We start from the raw sequence: 16185 nt of genomic DNA, 5'->3' as shown, positions 1-16185 counted from the left end.
ATTGCTTTAAATAAAGTAAAATGTATTTCTAAAGCATTTCTGTGCAACAGAAAACAAATTGTTTGTTTGGCTAGCTTTTATACTTGAAGATACCAATATAAAACTAAATGTATACCTAACAAATTTATTTCAAAGTCTATCCATTAGTTTGATTTTTTACTTTCAATTTTCTGATTTCAGACATGTCAAAAGAAGAGTATACATTTGGAAGAGGTGAAAATTGTGATGTTCCATTTAACAACAATGGAGCTAAGAAGCATCAATGTTTTCAAGCCTATAGTAAAGTTCACTTTAAAATTTCACGAGTAAGTAGACAATTATGCAGTTGAAATTGTATTTTTATTGTATTGATGAATAGTTTTTGTTTTGTAGTGAATCAGTTGTGTTAACAACTCTTTGTTAAGTTATTTTGTTGAGCTTTCTCATATTCTGTAATTGATTTTTAAGAAATGTTGAGTAAAATATCCTACCCGCTGAAACAGCTGTGTTTCGGCATAACATTTGGTTGAGTTTTTACTTTTCCACAAACATTTGTTATGTATATATGCACTTGAGTGGGATATTGACAGAATTATTCCCCTTTGTAAATTTATAGCATGCAGGATCAACTACTGTAGGTATCAGATCAAAACTTCATGCCTAGCCTAGACTAATAACGTGCATAGATTTTTAATGAGTTATCACTTTATTTGAAATAAAAAAAATTGCTATATTATCATGGTTCTTCTTTTATTATCAAGCTCTGAGATAATTTAACTGGCAACTTTTGTTTAAATGCAGTTAAAGAATTGTTTTATATTGCAAAATGAAATGGTGAATTCCATTCAAAAGTTGGTTGCGTCTTTGGAAAGCAAATACCAGAACAGTTTTCCTCTTTTAAAATTTTAAGTTTGATAGAGCAAAATCTTTGATAAAAATGAGTGAAAACTTTTGATAATTTCAGCAATTGACAACTACTGGTGTTCATGTTTTTCTTGAGGATATGTCCAGCAATGGTACATTCGTTAATGGAGAAAAAGTTGGTATGTATAACATTTTGCAGTATTGCAATGCGTCTATTTCAAAAATATATCTACATGTATCATAACAGCTTTATTTTGTATATCAGTTTTTGAAACATTCCTATAAATTAGTAATAAAAAAATGTATAAAGTAAATACACTGGGCTGAAGTTTTCAAAAATTTAAAAATTAGTAACATGATTTTATTTTAAGCATTAATTATTATGATTGGATATTGAAATTGTTACATCACTAAATGTTGATATTTACAAGTTTTTCAGGATATTGTTTCTGTCTACAAGTCACTTGACTATGAATTTTGTTGTTATTATTTTCAGGTAAAGGGTGTAAGCAAGTGATAAACAATAATGATGAGATTGCATTAGCGCTAAAGAAAAACAAAGGTTTGATGTTTTTCAGTTTTTTTAGGCATTCATTTACTGTAAAATCTGAAATTTTAACAAGGGATTAAATTGTTACTAATTTACTGGAGATAATTTTTTGCCAAAATGAATGTTTGCGTCATATAAATTAACAGAACTAAAAGTAGGAATTCCTGAATATTTAATCTCGCCAATTATTCCAAAATGTTGAAAATATCTGATTTATAGTATACTTATGTATTATTGGAATTCCATTTGTACAAGATGCTCATCCTACTTTATAACTATAATAAATTCTTCTGTTCAAACAGAGAATTTTGTATATTAAATAATATTTTATACATAATTACAAATGGTTTTCATTTCATAAAATAATTACTTGTGTAAAATAACCACCATTTGTTTTTTAAATTTACCCCTGGCCATTTAAAAAAACCAAAAATCACAAAGGGAGGAAAAGGATTCCCAAAAAGTACACTAAAACAGCCCAAAAATTTTAAAAAGCCCGCCCAAAATAAGTTTTATTTTAAATTTTTGAAGATTAAATTTCATTTTTAAAAAAATTTTGTAAAAGTAAAAACTACATATATATTTAATGGGATGTTAAGAATTTTTGGATTTTTGGTAAAATGATTTCAAAAACATTTTGTTAGATCTTTTAAAAATTTAAATAATACATGGTTTAAATTTTAAAGTTCCAAAATTTGGCCCAAAAAAATTTTGAGCTTTAAAAAGGATAAAATATAATTAATTCCGGGTTTTAAACGAGTCAATGAATTTTAAAAAATTTCAGCATAAATTTGATGCCCTTTACTAAAAACTTTTAAAACAAAAAGCATTCTAAAATTTTTTAGCAACAAAACTTTAAAAAAAGAAAATCCAAAAAAAAGTTTAAAAAATTTTTAATTTTTAAAAGCCAGAATAAGGAGTAAAATTTTTTTTTGGCAAATTTCCAAATTTTTTTTAGCTTTGTTAAAATTTTAAAAAAAAAAAACATTTAAAAAAATTAAATTTTATAAAAATGAGTACCTTTGAAATCAAATATTTGATATTAAAAAAAACTTAGGGAAAAATTAATTAAAAAAAATGTCTTCCTTTTTTAAATTATATTTACGCACATTTATTATAAAATTTTAACATTTAGTCCAAAAAAAAAAATTTCCTATAATGTTTGGGCCCATATGAAATAAAATACTGTTTGGGAAAAAGGGGTTTAAAAAGAAACAAACAAAAAACCCCAAAAATGTCAGGATTTCTTTTACCTTAAATTTTTGGGAAAAAATTTATGTACATTTAGTCATATTATAGTGTTAGCATTTATATACATTATTATTTCAGCATTTATGTACATTATTATTTCAGCATTTATGTACATAATTATTTCAGCATTTATGTACATTAGTCACATTATTATTTCAGCATTTATGTACATTATTATTTCAGCATTTATGTACATTATTATTTTAGCATTTATGTACATTAGTCACATTATTATTTCAGCATTTATGTACATTATTATTTCATCATTTATGTACATTATTATTTCAGCATTTATGTACATTATTATTTCAGCATTTATGTACATTAGTCACATTATTAATTCAGCATTTATTTACATTATTATTTCAGCATTTATGTACATTATTATTTCAGCATTTATGTACATTAGTCACATTATTATTTCAACATTTATGTACATTATAATTTCAGCATTTATGTACATTATTATTGCAGCATTTATGTACATTAGTCACATTATTATTTCAGCATTTATGTACATTATTATTTCAGCATTTATGTACATTATTATTGCAGCATTTATGTACATTAGTCACATTATTAATTCAGCATTTATTTACATTATTATTTCACTTTTATGTACATTATTATTTCAGCATTTATGTACATTATTATTGCAGCATTTATGTACATTAGTCACATTATTAATTCAGCATTTATTTACATTATTATTTCAGCATTTATGTACATTAGTCACGTTATTATTTCAGCATTTATGTACATGGATCTAACAAGCACTAATGATTCAGACCTTCCACCAGAAATAAAAGAGAAATATACACTCACTAAAACTTTAGGAAGGTAACTTTCATATTGCAATATCTAGATATAAAAAACTTTACCTAAAGTGATATCGAATCAATGCCAGGATGTGTTCAGTTATAGGATTGATATATGAATAACATTTTAAAATATTGTATTTAGAACTTGTTTTGTTGGAAAAGCTTTTATTTAGATCATATTTTTACCACTCCAGTTTAAAGATTCAAAAGGAGAGAAGAATTGTAAGTGAACGAATAACAAATTGTGATTGAAATAAAGATCATATAACATATATATGAGGGGTTTTTTTTCGAGAAAAAATGAAACTATTTGTTAAGTAGACCTAACCTTTTACATGTAATTGACAGATTGGTGTGAATCTAATTATGGTTGTTGAATTTTATAGACAGTTGTACTAATTAAGTAATAAGTGATATTTTATGTACAGAGGGGCATGTGGTGAGGTGAGACTGGCATTTTCTAAGGGCTCATGTGAAAAATTTGCTGTCAAAATTATTGTAAAAAAGAAGTTTTCTACTGGTGGGCGACATGCTGTGGTAATTATACTTTATCTTTTCTAAGTAACCCCTTTGCTTTTATTTTGCTAAGATGAAGAAAAACCAACATTTAAGAAAAATTTAAGAAAAGTTTTTTTTGTCAAAATATTTTGTTTGCCATTGACTTTGCACCTTATTTTACTTTAACAAATATATGATTTTTTTCAATATTTGGCTAAAAGTTATATTTAGATCCATTTCTTATAAAAAAAGGAAAGATTATTACTTCCTCTTTGAAAAGAAGTTAACCATCAAAAGGTGAACCAATATCAAAATGAAATATAGTAAGACTTAAAGTTTAGTTTTTGGGCCAATTTATCCCATCAGCAAAGCTTTGAAAAAGTGGAGTAGGCCGACTTTTGGGCAAAACTTTTTAAACTTTACATAATTTCCTCTTTGGACATTAAATACCAGTAAAGCTGATAAATTACAACAATCTTTATAGTGAATGAAAAAGCTGTAATGATATTAGAGACAAAGTTTTCTCACTAACCAGATAGAAAAATCCTTAAATGTTACTAAAAATAGCGGTGTTGGAAAATCTTATCTCACATGGGCTTATCTCACACTCAACGTGCAGCAGTTCTAAATAATACGCGATTCACTCCTATTTTAACAAAAATTAAACGTCAAAAGGTCAAAATGTATTAAAAATGTGTAAGCTAATAATCTATTAAATTGTCTACGGAATCAAAATAGATTGATATTAACTTTCACACTGCAATGAGTCCTACTCTACCTAGATCCGTCCTTTCCAATAACGATCTGTTACTAAAAATAGCACACTTTAAAATATCGAAATGTTCTTCGTAAAATCGGATATTATGACACTTTGCCTGAAAAACATTCATGTTTTTTGTTATGATAACGATGCTTTTTGATGACGAATCTCATTTTGATATATTTTAATTGAATATTCGGCCAAAATAACCGAAAAAGTAGAAAAATCTTTGCAAACGGTAAACGCTTTTTTGTCAACCATTGAAGTATGGACTGAATTCCTTATAAACACTTATATTATGGCACTTTCCGTTTTTAATATAGATGTGTTTCATCATGATAACCTTGCTTTTTCATGAGGGGTCTCATATGAATTTATTTTCATTAAATTTTTCACACATAAACTTGGTCAGAAGATTTTTTTGCGGACGTACATAATGCTTTTTAATCATAGAAAGTCAGGCGCCTAAGCCCCGCCCCCTTTTCAAAACTAGGTACGTTGTAATGGGCGTAGCAAGTAGATTCACTGATATTTGTGTGTTCAGGTGAGTGAGAAAAATAATCAACCATTGGGTTAGATAGAGGATAGGGAAATCCCAACCCTCGGGCAATCGGTTCCATCGGGAACTCGCCAAGGCTCGTTCCCGATGGAACCGATCACCCTCGGGTTGGGATTTCCCTATCCTCTATCTAACCCAATGATAGATTCTATTAATAATTAATTTGGTACATTATTTATATAATATATGATGATTTTGGTTATTAACGTTATTACTTTGTGTATTGATATTTCAGAATTTGAGTAAACAGGTTATGAGTGAGGTGAAGATATTAAAAGCATTAAAACATGTAAGTAATAAACTGACAGTTCCATGATTCATCCAAACTCTCCTGTAAATAGAGGAAATTGAAATAGCAAAATGCACTTTTATAAATGGCATAACCTGCTTTAAATTTGGAACAGTCTGTCAAATGTTTTAGAAATTAAAGTATCAACTTTGTACAACATGCATTTAAATAGAGCAATCATTAATTTAGGATCTGGTCAGAGTGGCTCCTAACTGCTGGTATATTAAATAATTGCAATTCATACATGTAGGTTTAAAAAGCAATTTATTATTTTATTGGGATAACCCATCTTTATAAACCACCTGATCCATGTGGATATTGTAAACTTCTAACCACCCAGACTGAATGAATGTGTGTACAGGGGAAACAATTTCTGTATTTCATTTGAAGTTAAAATATATAAAAAACTTTTCTATTATAGTAATTCAACGTAGTTGTTTGAACTAGGTTCTGTCCAATAAAAAAACGTAATGTCAAAACAGATAGTAAATTTGAAATTGTAAATGCTTTTAGTACAAAGTAGCTGCGATTACTTATCTATTTATAGACATATGTCATTTAATACCTCAGTTGATCTATTGAATAATTCTGAAATTGTCAGCAATGAATATTTAGAAGTGTGTTTTATTTTAGAACTGGTATTTTATTGTGTTCTTCAGCCATGTATAATAGGCATAGATGATGTAATAGACACACCAGAGGTTCTATATATTGTGTTAGAATTGTAAGTACCTTTTCCTTTTTAATGCTCCCAAATTTAATTTTTTTACCGTTGAGTAACCAGCTTGTCTTTTATTCTGTCAAGTAATTTGAACCTAGGGGCTAGAAAAAGATTTTAAAGACATCAAGAAATAAACCTTAAAATTAAACCTGTGTTGATTGTTCCACTTCATTGATATTAATTTGTAAAGTTGCTTTACAAAAAAAAAATCATAATTCTGATAAAAAAATGTTTTAAAATAGTCCAAAATTGAAATGGATAAATTCTTTTGACTAGATTTTGTCAGCAGTACCTTCTGTTTTGGACACATTCATATTTTTGTGTCGCCTCTACGGAGTCTGTCTGTCCGTCACAAAACTTGTCCGGACTACTCCTCATAAACTACTGGTGCAATTTCATCCAAACTTTACAGGAATGATCAGTACCAAGTCTAGTTGTGCATATTGTCAGCATTTTCCGGTTCAATGATTTTTGACAGAGTTATGGCCCTTTAATAATTTTTATTTTTAAAGTTTGTCCGGACTACTTCTCTAATACCACTAATGCAATTTCAATGAAACTTTACAGGATTGATCTGTAGCTCAAGTCCTTGCGCATATTGCACGGGTTTTCCGGTTGAATGATTTTTGGCCAAGTTATGGCCCTTTGATAAAAAGGTGTTTTTTTCTGTGTGTTGCCAGATACACAAAAGCTTGTCCGGACTACTCCTCAAAAACTACTGCTGCAATTTCATCCAAACTTTACAGGAATTATCAGTACCAAGTCTAGTTGTGCATATTGTCAGTATTTTCCGGTTCAATGATTTTTGTCAGAGTTATGGCCCTTTAATAATTTTTATTTTTAAAGTTTGTCCGGACTACTTCTCTTATACCACTAATGCAATTTCAATGAAACTTTACAGGATTGATCTGTAGCTCAAGTCCTTGCGCATATTGCACGGGTTTTCCGGTTGAATGATTTTTGGCCGAGTTATGGCCCTTTGATAAAAAGGTGTTTTTAACAAGGTTTTCAACGAAAACCGGGTTATTGTAATGCCGAAGTCGGCGGGCGGGCGGGCGTCAACTTTTGGTTTCCGCTCAATAACTTTAGTTTGCTTTGGCCTATTGACACCATATATCAAGAGGCAGCTTGGGATTGTTACCCAGGTGTCTGTGATCACGGTCAAGGTCACTGTTACTAAAAATAGAAATTCAGTTTCAGCTCAATAACTTGAGTTTGCTTTGGCCTATTGACACCAAACTTGGTGTATGGATAGCTTATATCAAGAGGCAGCTTGGGATTGCTACCCAGGTGTGTGATCAAGGTCAAGGTCACTGTTACTAAAAATAGAAGTTCAGTTTCCGCTCAATAACTTTAGTTTGCTTTGGCCTATTCACACCAAACTTGGTGTATGGATAGCTTATATCAAGAGGCAGCTTGGAATTGCTACCCAGGTGTCTTTGATCAAGGTCAAGGTCACTGTTGCTAAAAATAGAAATTTAGTTTCCGCTCAATAACTTGAGTTTGCTTTGGCCTATTGACACCAAACTTGGTGTATGGATAGGTAATATGAAGAGGCAGCTTGGGATTGCTACCGAGGTGTCTGTGATCAAGGTCAAGGTCACTGTTACTAAAAATAGAAATTTAGTTTCTGCTCAATAACTTGAGTTTGCTTTGGCCTATTGACACCAAACTTGGTGTATGGATAGCTTATATCAAGAGGCAGCTTGGGATTGCTACCCAGGTGTCTGTGATCTAGGTCAAGGTCACTGTTACTAAAAATAGAAATTCAGTTTCCACTCAATAACTTGAGTTTGCTTTGGCCTATTGACACCAAACTTGGTGTGTAGGTAGCTTATATCAAGAAGCAGCTTGGTATTGCTACCCAGGTGTCTGTGATCAAGGTCAAGGTCACTGTTACTTAAAATAGAAATTCAGTTTCCGCTCAATAACTTGAGTTTGCTTTGGTGTATTGTCTCCAAACTTGGTGTATGGATAGCTTATATTTAGGCAGCTTGGGATTGCTACCCAGGTGTCTGTGATCTAGGTCAAGGTCACTGTTACTAAAAATAGAAATTCAGTTTCTCCTCAATAACTTGAGTTTGCTTTGGCCTATTGACGCCAAACTTGATGAATGGGTAGCTTAAATCAAGAGGCAGCTTGGGATTGCTACCCAGGTGTCTGTGATCAAGGTTTAGTTTTCATGTTATAACTTGAGTTTGCTTTGACCTTTTGTCACCAAGCTTGCTGAGTGGCAGCTTTGGATTGCCACTTAGATATCTGGGAGCAAGGTCAAGGTAATTTGCTTACAATAGAATATTCAATATCTACTCAATAACTTCAGTGCACTTTGACCTATTGATTTCTGTCACATCAAAACTTGGTCGTTGAAAACCTGGTTTTCGTCGCATTGCGGCGCTTCTTGTTTTCTGTGTGTTGCCAGATACACAAAAGCTTGTCCGGACTACTCCTCATTAACTACTGGTGCAATTTTATCCAAACTTTACAGGAATGATCAGGACCAAGTCTTGTTGTGCACTGTCCTTCTGTCTGTCCGTCTGTCACAAAACTTGTCCCAACATAAAATTGGCCATCATGAGGCGACACATGTGATTACTGATCGCTCTTGTTTCTGCTTGGTATAAATAATAAAGATGTATATCATTATAGAGTGGAAGGTGGTGAATTGTTTGATAAAGTCGTCAGTTTAAGTCAGTACGATGAACCAACAGCCAAACTTCTCTTCTACCAGATGGTTCTATCTTGTAAAGTAAGTACTGCTTATAAGCCTGCACACAGAGACCACTGTTCATGAAATTAACATACATGTTTGTTTCAAAGTGATCTTAAGTTAATGCATTACTTATTTTATAACTGATAACCTACTTCTTCATTTGCCATGAATGAACTATAGAGAATAAGTGTTAGACATATGTAACTAAATAAACACAAATAAATGTGTAATGCGTTGGGTATAAACATTACATATAATATTCTAAGCTAATTTGACATTATTATGTTATAAATAATGTGATGTGTGTATTTTTTTACATCTGTATTTCAATAATAAATATAAGAATTTAGGCATGACAAAATTGGGAAAATAACATGTTATGATGATTGTTAAGTAGAGAAATCACTATTATATAGATGTAAACTTTATGATTTCAGTATTTACATGATCAGGGTATTACACACAGGGATTTAAAGGTAAACTATATCTTATATATTCATTTAATTGTTAACAGAGGATTGTTAACTTGTAAAAAGTGTTTTTCAGTAAGTTAATTTAAAATGAATTTTATATGGGTTTTACTTGGCATCAACACAGTCTAGGTCATAAGGTGACTTACCAGCTTTACTGCTGGAGGAAGACCTCAAACCCTCTGCACATTATTTCAAGCGCAAACAGGCACCTGAGTGGAACCACCCATATTTCATAGGCAAGCTGGATATCTTCCTCACATGGAAGAATCTGAAGATGCGCAGCTGTAGCTTACAGCATTAAGAAGCCAGTGGCTTCAAGTCGCAACAACCTTAACCACTCACCCTATTCAGAAATGATAACAGAAAAAAAACAACATTTCATCCATTAGAATACATTTCTATTGTATTGTTAAAATTATGTTTAAATTTTACTTTTTTATTGGCAAAAATATCTAAGCCTGGTATTTTTTTTCCACTCAAAAGAATTGCAAGTTAACAAATTCTATTGTAAAGGTTAATTCATCAGATAATGACAATGTTGTTTCATTTACAGCCTGAAAATATTTTATTATCTACTGATGATAAAGAAACTTTGATAAAGATAACAGATTTTGGTCTGTCCAAATTTGTTGATGCTGGTTCATTAATGAAAACTTTCTGTGGCACACCAACCTACCTCGCACCAGAGATCCTTATAACAGCTGGAACAGGAGCCTACACGAAGGCCATTGATTGCTGGAGTTTAGGTGTTATACTCTTTATCTGGTATGTATCACACCTATATAAATAAGTTTCTTGGTCTCTGTTGTTTGTTTTAAATTCCCGTAAGCAGAATTGTTTTATAATGTACTCTTAGCCTGCAGATGCCAACTAAATATATGTATGTGACGAGTGCAGACCAGATTAGCTGTCACATCTGTGAGTATTGAAGGAAAATTAATTGTATTTTAATTACACAGTTCACATTGCTTTGTTTACATTTTATTAGTTATTGTATATTTTGATTCTATAGTTTGGCTGGTTATCCACCATTCTCAGATGAACGTAAGGATATGGACTTACCCAAACAGATAATGGGCGGTCATTATACATTTCCTAAACAGTATTGGAAAGAAATTTCAGAAGATGGTTAGTTTATACTTTATTTATTTTCAAATCAAGATACTTTAGTATTAAAATTTTTTATAATTTAGTAGACTCACATAGTCGTTTCTGTATTATTGCCACAACCAGTCAGTTGATGTGTCCAGTAAATTTACTTGATCATTGTGTTGTCGACAAACTGTCACCTAGTCTATTTCTAAAATTCTTTTACAATTTATTTATTTAGTTTGTACATTTTTTTTTTTCGCTTTGAGCAAAACATGTTTAAATCTATGTAAAAACAAACAGTTCAGATGTTCTGTTCAATGTTCATTAAGTGATAAAATTTTAAAGTGTCTGAAAAAACCTAATATTATTATCAGTGTGTTTCACTATCTGGAATGAAAAATAATTTTTTAAGATAAAACCATACTATTTAACTTGTAGCACTATCTTATTACATGCGAGTTGTATAAAACATATGTAACTGTTATATAACACAGGAGACAAGGAAAGTTTTATGTTATGTATCCATTTTCTGTCCATGTTTCTATAGAGCAGGATATCAATTTTCTGTGTTCTAGCATTAAGTGGTTTTGTATAACTTTGTATCTGTTACTATAAATGTGTAACATTGTACATCCATTCTTATTCATATTATGATGTAATTAACATCCACAGCAATAGATCTGATAAAGAAGTTGATGACAGTAGATGCCAACAAGAGAATAACACTAGCTGATGCTCTTAACCATCCATGGTTTGATGTATGTTGCTTTTATATATAACATAGTCGAGATGTATTCAGAAAATGTGTTAATTCTCTGAATATAGAGTTAAATTGTGATTTTTTTATGTGACAAATTTGCTGTGAATATATAATGATCTTTTAATAATACAATAATAAATATTATATAGGGTTCTATAAATGCCCTTATTCCAAATCCTTTTTCCCTAACAGCTTTAGGTTCAAATTCTGATAAAGACTTTGAAACCTTGCAGATGAATAAGAAATCCAGTTAGTGTATGGAAGATTGATGGTTTGACTCCAGTGTCCGTTCCCAAGCCAATTTGTCTTTTCAGAGGTCTTTTCTTATGATTTAACTAAAAAAATGGATCTTTCATTTTCATTTAAAATACTCAAGTGCCATTAGACTCATTTAAGTTTTGTAATAGAAATGCAATTTTATAGGAATGGCTGAACTAAAATGTAATTTAGATATTTACTAATATAGGGTCAGGATACAAAATTCACTGTTTTAGTAAATTAGAAGAAAAACACAAAATTGTTGTAACAATATCAGTACAATTTAAAGTTGGTTGAACAGCAAAAAGATAGACTGAAAATAAAGAATGTTGCAAAATAGAAAATCGTTGTGTACCTTACCTAAATATTCCATTGTTTTCTATACCTTTTTATCTATTTAAAGTAAGATTTTATGCACCCACTACTTAGAAGAGAGGTATAATGCCATTGTCCATCCACACCATTGTCAAGCTGTCCGTCTATAGACTGACAGAACAGTGGAATGTGGAGGCACCTATGGATACAGTTCTGTCTTGAGGTCATTGAATTTCTTTGTTTTACCTTTACTATATATAAATGTTTGTATTTTAGGATGAAGAAATGAAAGAGAAAGCCCAGGCCTTGATGTACCCTGAAAAGGGATTTAGTATGGGACCACCTGCTGCAGTGGTAGGCTATTTTATAAACATTGTAATGGTACTATTTATTGAATGCTGTCTTCAGTCTAGGAAAAATAATCTTTGCAATCAAACATTTATTTTTCATTGGGCAATTAAATTGAGATATTTTAAGGTTTAAACCATTTCATGGTAAAGTAATGGATGTCAGTAAAAGTATTCTCTGAAATCCTTGAAAAGAACATTTCATTGATGTTTTCATATTTTTTTACAGCCAAAGAAAAGGTCTTTGGAGGGAAGTACAGGAGATGGTCCGTCACCAAAGCGAAAAGGATCACAAGACACTGTGTCACCACCCACCACTCCTACAGTATAAATAGGGCAGAGTATGAAGATGGTATAAGGGTATATGGTTTGGTATAAAGATGGAGTGACTATTATAACAATCAGTGAACGTTCACAGCTGGAGCTGATATTAACTGTTTTAGGTCTTACTTTGTGCTGTAAGACTGGTATTCTGTCAGAACTTGTTGTTATTGTTATTATATTGTCTACAGAATTACAGAAAGTAGATGATTTTGTTCTAGTTACTGTGTTATATGATAGGGATCATCTCATCATTTCAAGTGTTTAAGTTAAATATTGTTACATAAAAGTGTGTCGACTTGGTACAAAGTGATTGTGTCTTTTGTGAACCAAAGATGCAGTTTTTTAATTAGTCAAGTCCTCAAATTGTTCTACTGCATTCACATTGTAAATACGGTGTGAAAATTCACAGATCAGTGAACAATATAGTCAGCTATTATCAATTTATTTAATATCATAAATATACAAAGATATATAACGTCAAAACAGTAACCTAGGGGTGGCGAAGTGGTTATGGTCGTTAACTTTAAATCACTTGGCGCCTCACTGCTGTGGGTTCACATACAAACAAACTTTAGTCTTTCATGTGAAGAAGCTATCTAGCTACATGTAGCTTACAGAACATTGGAGGTTTTACTTGGGTGACATTGTTGCCTGAAATAATGCAGGGAAGGGCACCTTTTGTTTAACTGTTAAAGAGCAAATGGATGACCGGTTACATATTGTATTCATGTCAGATATAAATGGTGTAAACAAGTTATCAGTATATTTTAGGCATATACAAACATTTGACTTTCTGATTTTTTTTACAATAAATTGTGAGGGACCATTTGACTATACATGTATATATGTCAAAGGTGTGCAGCATGTTTTAAGCAACACTTTTGCTATTAGATGATTTACATGACATATTTTATAAACCAAGTTCCATGTACCTCTATAAAAATATCATTATATGCAATTTTCTTTTTGTTTCATTATTATTTTACTGAATTTATGATGGCATTATTTTTGTTTGTGTTTACAGTCAAACTAAAAAAACATATACTTGTTTTAGATTTGAAACTGTGTCATTTGATAAAATGTTTTTTCTGTGACTGTTGATTATGTAATATATTTCATTCTTTAATTGAACAATTGAACAAAACAAGCTTATATTTGCTGTAAGATGAAATTATACTGATGAGAGTTTTATATATGTACTTGTTTTTCCTGGCAGCTGATTGTATAATTTCCCCTTAGATTTTGCAATGATTAGCTATAATAGTTGTAAAGGTTTAGGTTTTGTAGTTTACATTTATTACCAAGGCAGTGTTTGTACAGAATTTATGTGAGAATGATTGTGTTAGAATCTATATAAGCTTGTGGAAATACTCTTGAACCCACCACTACTAAACAATTAATGTAAAGTCTCTGGCTTGCATCTGACAGGGTTTGAACCCATGTTGCCAGTTAGATTAAAGGACTGCAGCATTAACCACTCGACAGGGAGTGTTACTGTTAGTCCTTTAAGCAACAAGTACAGGAAGACATGGTAAACAAGTTTAGACTTCTATGTTTTGTTACCAAAGTTCTTAATTTTAATCATTAAAGTCCCCTAATTTGTTAATGGACAGGTCCTAGTTTAAAGCAGGTAAAGTCCATTGCAAGGTTTGTAGAGTAATGGTTGGAAATGAATGGTCGGTTTTTGTAGACATTTGTAGTAATTATTTCATGTGATCTTGATTTAACAACTAATGCATTTTGTACATACTTATTTTTAACATGTTTCACTTTTGATATTTGAGTTTTGTTTTTAAATTTTTCACTTTTGAAGCTGTGCTTCTATGTAAATAATATCTATTCTTTTAACAATGTCTTCTGCATGAACAATTAGATTTTATTTTAGGTCTGCGCTTCGATCTGTCTGTTTTCCTGCATCTGTAATATTTTTTTTTAATATTAAGAAAAGCAATTGATAGTTAAAAATATTGTGCACGGTTTATGTTCTATATTAGGATTTAGGTTTGAGGTCTGCAGACTTAGTGTGCTTGTTAGAGATTTTTATATACACTTTAGTAGGTATGGTCAATATTTCAACTCCTCTCAGATTGCTACATTAGGTATATTATCTTATTGAAGTTATGTTTTATTTTGATACATGTTATCTATCACATCACATATTTTTACTTTCTAGGTTGTAACAATGAAACTTTTGACATATGTTATGTATTGATTGCTGTTACATTCTATCATAATGTTGCCAAAATCTTTTACCTTTGATATGATATACAAGTTTTTCTACGAGTGATTAAGGGTGGTTGTTCATCCCTTGCTATCTATAGAAAAATCTATAGGTTGCAAGTTCTTTTATAGAATTCACTGGTTTTATAGCTTAACTCTTACTATATTTTATATTTTGAATTGACTGGACGATCTTTCAATCTAGGCCAAACCATTCATGTTTATTCAGGGAAAATTTCAAAAACTGTACTGCCTGAATAGTGAACAGTGCAGATCATGATTAGATTCCCCTGATGTGCCGGCTGATCTTGATCGTCACTGGTCATATTGGTATAATCCATTGCAACAGCAGTCCACAAATAAAAATAATTGTTGGGACCAAGACTGTTTTGTTTTGTGTTGTTTATTGAAAAAGGATTGTAGGCAAGAAAGAATTTTTTTTTTAAGTTTCATTACTTTTTTTCCATTTTCTGAAGTCATTTCCATTTACAGTACTGAATAGTCTACCTATAATTTACGTTTTATTGTATTCTGAAGTAAGAATGAGATTAAACAATTGGCAACTGAAAAGAATTTATACATTAACAAATGTTTCAAAAGTTGAAATAAATATTTGACATACTTTTCAATTGTTATTCCTTTCTTGCATGTATCTGTTGGCGTCCGTGGCCCGAGTGGTTAAAAGGTTGTTGACTTCATACCACTTGCCCCTCACTGCTGTTGGTTCGATTCCAGACAGGGAACTTTTGATTCTTTCATGTGAGGAAACTATCCAGCTAGCTTAGGGAACGTCAGTGGTTCTACTCAGTTGTCCGTTTGTGCTTGAAAAAAAACATTGAAGGTCACCTGAGGTCTTCCTCCATCAGTAAAACTGGAAAGTCACCATATGACCTATACTGTGTTGATGCGACATAAAACCCAACCAATCAAACTAATTTATAATAAATTACATAGCCATTAAATTTTCAACATTAAGGTCATCTTTTATTGAAATGATCGAAGTTATGAACATTCAAGCGGATAACATAAAATAAAAGCATTAAAGGGACTCCACTGAGGTTTTTTGAAATGATGGAACTGAAAATATTTTTCCAGATAAATGTACCAAGACCACTAATCTTTGTGCAAAATTTCAGATCATCCACGCACTTCGTTTTTCCAGAATAATAATTCAAATTGTAAAAATATGACCAAAAATAACATTTTTTCACACAAATCGAGCTAAGAAAAGCATAAAAATACGATTTTCAATTTATTTCGAAGTATATTTCTTGACTATCTTTGCATAAATTTCAGTTTAAAGTGCCCAAGCTCATTTATGTACGAAAATTCAAATTTTATGTTCTTAGGCTTTTAAACCTCAGTGGAGTCACTTTAAAAGCCTTGTCAAC

At 31.0% G+C, this 16185-nt stretch overlaps 2 protein-coding genes across 2 annotated transcripts in view; one reads left to right on the top strand and one right to left on the bottom strand.

Moving 5' to 3' along the window:
- The window catches only part of LOC132758256 (tRNA (uracil-5-)-methyltransferase homolog A-like), a 193563-nt gene that overhangs the window by 66849 nt on the left and 110529 nt on the right, over window positions 1–16185 (bottom strand). The gene's annotated exons all lie outside the window — the stretch shown is intronic.
- LOC132758253 (serine/threonine-protein kinase Chk2-like) lies at window positions 148–15418 on the top strand. The gene is made up of 14 exons (XM_060749811.1): window positions 148–305; window positions 944–1022; window positions 1340–1405; window positions 3394–3484; window positions 3894–4002; window positions 5518–5571; window positions 6231–6295; window positions 8942–9041; window positions 9443–9481; window positions 10032–10243; window positions 10491–10606; window positions 11243–11328; window positions 12180–12257; window positions 12480–15418. The coding sequence occupies exons 1-14, from the start codon at window positions 183–185 to the stop codon at window positions 12579–12581; spliced, it is 1320 nt and encodes a 439-aa protein (XP_060605794.1). The 5' UTR covers window positions 148–182; the 3' UTR covers window positions 12582–15418.

Source organism: Ruditapes philippinarum, unplaced genomic scaffold (genome assembly GCF_026571515.1).
Source record: "Ruditapes philippinarum isolate M1 unplaced genomic scaffold, ASM2657151v2 ctg1473_1_1_1_1, whole genome shotgun sequence".
Classification (NCBI taxonomy): domain Eukaryota; kingdom Metazoa; phylum Mollusca; class Bivalvia; order Venerida; family Veneridae; genus Ruditapes; species Ruditapes philippinarum.
Note: the sequence above shows the minus strand (reverse complement) of the source record. Positions and strands in the feature narration are given on the sequence as shown.

Coding starts and splice junctions, on each gene's coding strand:
- LOC132758253 (XM_060749811.1), top strand. CDS start 183: ATGTCAAAAGAAGAGTATACATTTGGAAGAGGTGAAAATTGTGATGTT. Junction 306..943: donor TTCACTTTAAAATTTCACGA/GTAAGTAGACAA, acceptor TGATAATTTCAG/CAATTGACAACTACTGGTGT. Junction 10,244..10,490: donor GGTGTTATACTCTTTATCTG/GTATGTATCACA, acceptor TTGATTCTATAG/TTTGGCTGGTTATCCACCAT.